Genomic DNA, 6,373 nt, shown 5'->3' on the forward strand with positions numbered 1-6,373 from the left:
CAAAAGAGGGACTAGTTTCAGCTTCAGCCTTCTACCTACATGTTAAGTAGGAATTTGGATCTTGGAGTAACAATAATTTCCAAGTCAGAAACCAGTAAGATTTCTTAATTGTTGGCTTCAGTTCAAATTATCTCTTTGCTAATTTTGTATGCATATTTTGCTAAAGTTCTTTGTAATGAAAAGATCTACATTGCTGGGACAATTTTTTACTTGAGTCACTGTTTAGCACTTTAAAAGCACTTTTTGCACTTTATTAACAAGCACTTTATTTAGCACTGCTCTTTAAGCACAGATTTGCACATAAATAACAATTTGCACACAAGAAGTTTTAATTGTATTTATTGAGTATTTTTAGTGATTAGCATGTTCTGGGCTCTGCTCAGCTGCTCCTCATTGAGAAGTGAGGTTGGTTGCCTGTGAAGGGAGGATAATTGTTACTCAAAGCAATGAGCTACTGTAGGTAAAACTGAGCAAATGTTTTTGCATAATCTGTTAAGTGTGGAGTGCTAATATGAAGTGACTCACCTGTCTTTTCAGTGTCCTCTCCAGGGTGTTTGGACAAATGTTGCCCTGGGGGTTCAGACACCATTTACAGGTTCTGGGAGAGGCCATTGAAAAGTGTGTGTGGGGGGATTGTTTATGGGTTTTGTGGTGTTTCATTATGGTGTGATGATAAAGCATAAAATATTCGTAAAAAGTAAATGGAAATGTTTGTATTTAGTAAAAGGTATTTTATTTAAATAGGTGGAGATTGGTGAATTGAGATCCCCCTGTGAATTGGAGGTGGTTTGGTCTGTTGCAGCTGGGACTCTTTAAGGCTGCAGTTTCACCTGTGAAATGATGGTTATTGTTAATGCTGTGAGAAGAATAAACCACTGCTGTTCCACCTGACTGTGCCTCAATTTTTCATCCTCACTGTAAAATCCAGCCGCAAAAGGTTGCCTTGTTACATTCTTTAAAAAAAAAAATCATCCATGGATTTAAACTGCAGCATATGAGTTTATTTTTCATTGAAATAATGAACTAAATGGCAACCAAGAGCTTAAATCTTATTAATTTTAGCTGTGTATTATCAACACAAAAAATATTGTGCCATCCATTTTCTTGTTGAATCTGAATCCACTGATCAAATGAAACATCAGAACTGCAAAATATTCCAGTGCTAAAGTGGTGAAATTATCATCAAGCAACATCAATTAACCAACTGACAACATAAGCTAACAGCAGTGCATGTATCTGCATTTTATACATTAAAACACTAAAAGAAAAACATGTACAAAGAAGTTTTTTTGTGCATTTCTCTGCAAAATATTTAATGTAATAAAAACCACCAGAAATGTAAATTGTGTAACTATTGCAAATATCACTATAACACATTTTAGCCATATTGGATTTGTGGCGTTAGGGTTAGGAGGAAACTTCTATATTTTGATCTTTAAATTCTGATTTTAAGGGGACCTGTCTGCACATTTTTCCAAATTTAATCTTAAAATGTAAATCTAAATGATTAAACTGCACTATTAAACCAAAGCCTAAAACTTTTTCTTCTTCTTGTTTTGTTTTAATTTCACAGAAGTCATGTTTGAACCACAATACTTTTTAAATGCATGAGATCTGGTGATCTAAAGTATTACTGATGCTAAATATTCATTCAGTCACTGGGTAGACTGGGTTCTGCCTCACTGGCCTGGTCTACCACATTCAGGCATTGTCTCCGTAAATAAATGACTCTCCAGATGGGGAAAAGTCAGAGCAATGGAGCGTTAAACACTGTGATTACCTGTGATTTATGCCAGTGTTGAAAACACTACAGTTCTCCATGCTGACAGACAACAAACTGGTTGAACGTGTGTGAGTCTTTGTGTGTGTGTCCTGTCAAACTGGGGGTGTGCTCAGCTGCGTGAAAATGAGAGGAAAATCTAACATTCTCCATCTCGTACCCTCCCATATACCTTTACTCGCTGCTGGAGGCTCCTTAAAAGGTGCTGCCAGTAGTGACTGTCTGCCTTATCATCACTGTCTTGGCAGAAGGAAATTATACCCAGCTATTATAGACGGAGAGACTGCAGTCAGAGGAGTTCAACATTTCTGAGGACAGAACATCTTTACAGAAACGTAGCAGCAGCCTCTATTAGGACGAAATTACTTATGGAAAGCCTTCAAATTAAGATGCTGCTGTATGTAAACATCTTGATACTGCTCGTCCGAGAGGTCGCTTTGTCGAGCATCCTGACCACGCCATCAAGAGGATGTCCAACCTGCACAGGAAAGCCTGTGGGATTGAACGTGGCCTCTCTGGCTCCTGGGGAGCCGTGCGGCGTCTACACTCTGAGCTGTGCTCCAGGTCTGCGCTGTGAAGCTCCACAGGAAGAGCCGAGGCCCCTGCGTGCCCTGCTGGAGGGCAGAGGAGTCTGCAGCAATGTCAGCAGCACCACACCGACTCCACAGGTCTACCCTGCAGGTAAGGCATACAGAGCTGATTTATTAATGACTTTATCTGCCTCATCTCTCGACTGGACCCTCTATATGTATATACAGCTCTCCTCTACGGATTTCAGTGTCATTTCAAATGTTAGGTATTTTTTTATTCTTTTTTTTTTTTTTTTTTTGCCGGGAGTTATGTGTTTTATGAAGTAAAATGTGTTTTATTAGTCTGAAACTCTGTGCACATCATCAGCTGATGGTGTTTCAATAAGGTTTGTTGCAGGGCTGCGCGAATGAATGAGTAACTTTGGTTTAGTGGTTCTGGCAAATCACCAGTTTACTTTGGATGTGATTGGAGAGCTTTTTTTTCCAATACTTTTATTGTATTTTTACAGATATACCTGCCACATAAGCAGTACAATAAACAAGACCAACAAACGCCTTCTTAGATACATATCTGCATAAATTCCTTTAAGTATACAGGAGATAACAGTCCACTGTTGAGGCTCCTTTGTTAAACATTATGGTTTGACATTAATCTGATTGGAGAGCATTTTAGGCAGGAATACAATTTCTGTGCTGAATGGTCAGAAAATAATTTCATTGTAACTTTTCATTACTTTCCCACAGATACGGATTTTATCAATCTGACGGCTTTTTGTCTGCCACAAGTTAAACATAGAACTAAAGGATGCACAATAACTACTTGAAAACGTTAGCAAAGTAAACAATGACTGTTGTATTTCCATTTGTCTGATCTTAGAACCGGCGCCAACTGAGGAGCCCAATGAGGTAAAAATGATCTATTTCAGCAAACTTTAAACTGTTTATCATACACTGCTAACACTGCATGTATCCGTCTCTTCCTGCAGGCTCCCTGTCGCAAACTTCTAATGAAAGTCGTCCAAGGTCTTGATGCCCATTTATTTAAGTCCCATCAAAATATCTACGTACCCAACTGTGATAAAAGCGGTTTCTACAAAAGGAAGCAGGTAGGATTCTAAATAAAGAAAAGGCATATAAGAAAATTCAAGTTTCATTCCACGTATTTAAACTAATGATATTTTGTTTGTATTAGACAAACTACACACGTATTATTGTATTTGGTTGACTCACCTGAAAAGAAAATATCTGGCCAGGTGGATGTGTTATGATGATTAAGAGAAAAGTCAGAAAACTGTGGATTAACGGCAATAGAAAGTAAAATTGAAGTTGTCTGTTTTTCTATCCCTCCTTGTCCCTGAAGATTATTATTTATTTATTTTTTTTGCTTGTATATTTTGGGGTGAAGTTCCATTTTTATGTTTTTTTTGTTTTCTTCCAGTTGTTTTCATGAGTTCTAAACTAAATAAATATAACCTTTGCCCCACTTTAAATACACTATCACTGCATCTTGATCAAGTCATAATGTTGCCACGCTTAGATCTGCATGTTTCTGGATGTGCCAGGGAACTATTTGGAAGAAAAAAAAAAAACTTTACCAAAGAAAGAGAGCTGATTAAAATTACTGTTGCTGGCAATTTCAGAGCTGAATGTTACCTACCACCTATCATGGCAAGAACTGAACTCAATAATGCCATTAATAAAAAAAGATGTTTATGTATTTATGATGAAAGAGCAATTTTGTGTCCATAGGTGAAAAAATGAACGACTTGCCCTCCTCCCACTTCCATATTATGTGGCTCAAAAACAAAGTCATTTCCTGAACAACCTGCCTCATGCTACTGTTTTTTTAAATTTTAGACCGACTTCTCTTTGCATCAAAAACTTAAGTCAGTGATTTGTATGCAGTCATACACATATCCCTTTTTATAAGATTTTGTGTTCTTTATTGTCAGTCATCAGGCAGAAAAGTGGTAGAGAAGAAGGGAAGACATACAGCACAGGTGTCAGGGTCATGACCTGAACCCCAGACTGAACTCCAACTAACAGCCTCCGCAGCTACACCATGTGGTGCTGCAATACACATTTCCATTTAAAGCCTTTAAATCTTCTAGTGTAAAATGTGACTCCTCTGACATCACTGACATCAACCCTGTATCGCAGATATATTATTTTGAAATAACATCAGGCTTTAAAGGTTGAATGAAGTCCCACAGAAACAAGGTGTTTTTGATTAAGCACTGATTTCTGCTCATTTGCTCTTTTGTGTGCAGTGCTGGTCGTCTCTGGGGAAGCAACGTGGAAAGTGTTGGTGTGTGGACGAGAACGGCCTCCACGTCCCACCGAAGACTAAACAACAGGGCAACGTGATTTGCTGAGGAGCAGGAAAGACGTCACAGATGAAGGAACATCGGACTAAAACCTGAACTCGTCGTTTCACATGTTACGTTTCTGTCAGATGGAAGCAGATCTTCCTCCCCGAGGAGATGCGTAACGATCAAACTTTGTCTCCTGACGCCCTCTGCTGAATACACTCAGATTGTGCTGATTTGATTCTTTCACTTTCAGCTGCCCTGCACATTCGATGGAGATCGGACTGCAACTAAAAGTAATCCAGATAAAATTAAATACAGAATGAAATTATGAACAGAGTGCCACAAATGAAACTTATTTATTATTAATGGCCAGAAATCAGTTACAGAACATTCACAAGCTAGCAATGAGAAATTACAAACTCTTTTACGACTGTGTTCAGGTTCTATGACATTTACATATTTTCAATATGCTCCTCCTTACTTTCCTTCGAAACCACTCTCTTTTAAAAGTACCTGCTGCACATAAAACATGTCGCCATATTTATCTGACTGTAGATACGTCTATTTATGTTAAATTGTTCATTATGTTAGTGTTACATATAAAAGCAAACACTAGGACTCCTTTGAGGGAACTTAGGAACCTGAATGTTTATTATTTATAACATCTGTGACTTTTAATATTGGTTATGATGACTGATTATTTTAGGTAGTATTACAATAATGTCCATGAACTACTTTTTGTGTAATGTATTCTTGTGAAGTAAAATATTGTATAAAAAATGTTCTTCTTTCTTTCTGCATAAGCAAATGGACTCATGATAAAGACGACGACTAGCTGCCTAAAAATGTATCAAATACCTTTAGGCTTCTTGTGTTTCCTGTGGCATTTCGTGCAGCGTTATAACTGGCTGCAATAAAATTGACAATTGTATTTCTTTATAGCTGATAGACATATCTTTTGAGACAGGATCTTGTATTGGACTTTAACATACGGGAAAGTGTTATCTGTCCTTTCTAAGAAGAGTCAGAACACTTACTGATAACATCTGAGACTACAAGATCATTGTAAATGAATACATACTGATGAGAAGGAGATTAAGTGAAAGAAAGCACAAATACCCTGAGAGCATAATAAAAATATTAAAACATCAATATTTAATAATAAAGTTTTGACCCACAATTCAAAATTATTCCTCTGATGCACGTTTGATGTATTAAAAACTGCAAAACTGTGTATCAGTTCATGTAAGTAATATCTGGACTGATCTTAATATCATCCTAATCTGGCTCATCATTTGCATGAACCGAATTTAAAACAGGAGTAACTGATAAATTGGGAAGAGTAACGCATTATAAGAGAAAAAACAAAAGGTTTTTCATTCAATTTTAAACAGTTCAATGTCAATTTCATAGCAGTAAGATTATATTGGTTAAGATGAAGCCATTTAATCCCAATTAAATATTTCATGGCTCTGTTGAAAAATACTAAAAATATGTAAAAAAAAAAAAAAAAAAAAAAAAAAGTGTTCACACCCAGAGGTAAAAGTATGCAGCCACATTACTCAGTTCTGCAGCACAAACACTGTTGTTGCTATTATTATTTAATATTTGTACTACTACTAATAGTAGTAGTAGTAGTAGTAGTTGAATATTGGCTCTCTCACCATCACCCAAATATAGTTATATAAATATTTTATATATAAAAAAAATTGCACTTTGCCATAAAAACTGAAACCACTCTTGAGATGTTT

At 36.7% G+C, this 6,373-nt stretch overlaps 1 protein-coding gene across 1 annotated transcript; it reads left to right on the forward strand.

Annotated features, from left to right (window-relative positions):
• Nucleotides 1-2,078: 2,078 nt before the first annotated feature.
• Nucleotides 2,079-5,443, forward strand: LOC122833989 (insulin-like growth factor-binding protein 3). Its single transcript, XM_044122024.1, has 4 exons — nucleotides 2,079-2,461; nucleotides 3,188-3,216; nucleotides 3,297-3,416; nucleotides 4,581-5,443. The coding sequence occupies exons 1-4, from the start codon at nucleotides 2,149-2,151 to the stop codon at nucleotides 4,683-4,685; spliced, it is 567 nt and encodes a 188-aa protein (XP_043977959.1). The 5' UTR covers nucleotides 2,079-2,148; the 3' UTR covers nucleotides 4,686-5,443.
• Nucleotides 5,444-6,373: the final 930 nt, after the last annotated feature.

This window comes from Gambusia affinis, linkage group LG07, assembly GCF_019740435.1.
Source record: "Gambusia affinis linkage group LG07, SWU_Gaff_1.0, whole genome shotgun sequence".
Lineage (NCBI taxonomy): Eukaryota > Metazoa > Chordata > Actinopteri > Cyprinodontiformes > Poeciliidae > Gambusia > Gambusia affinis.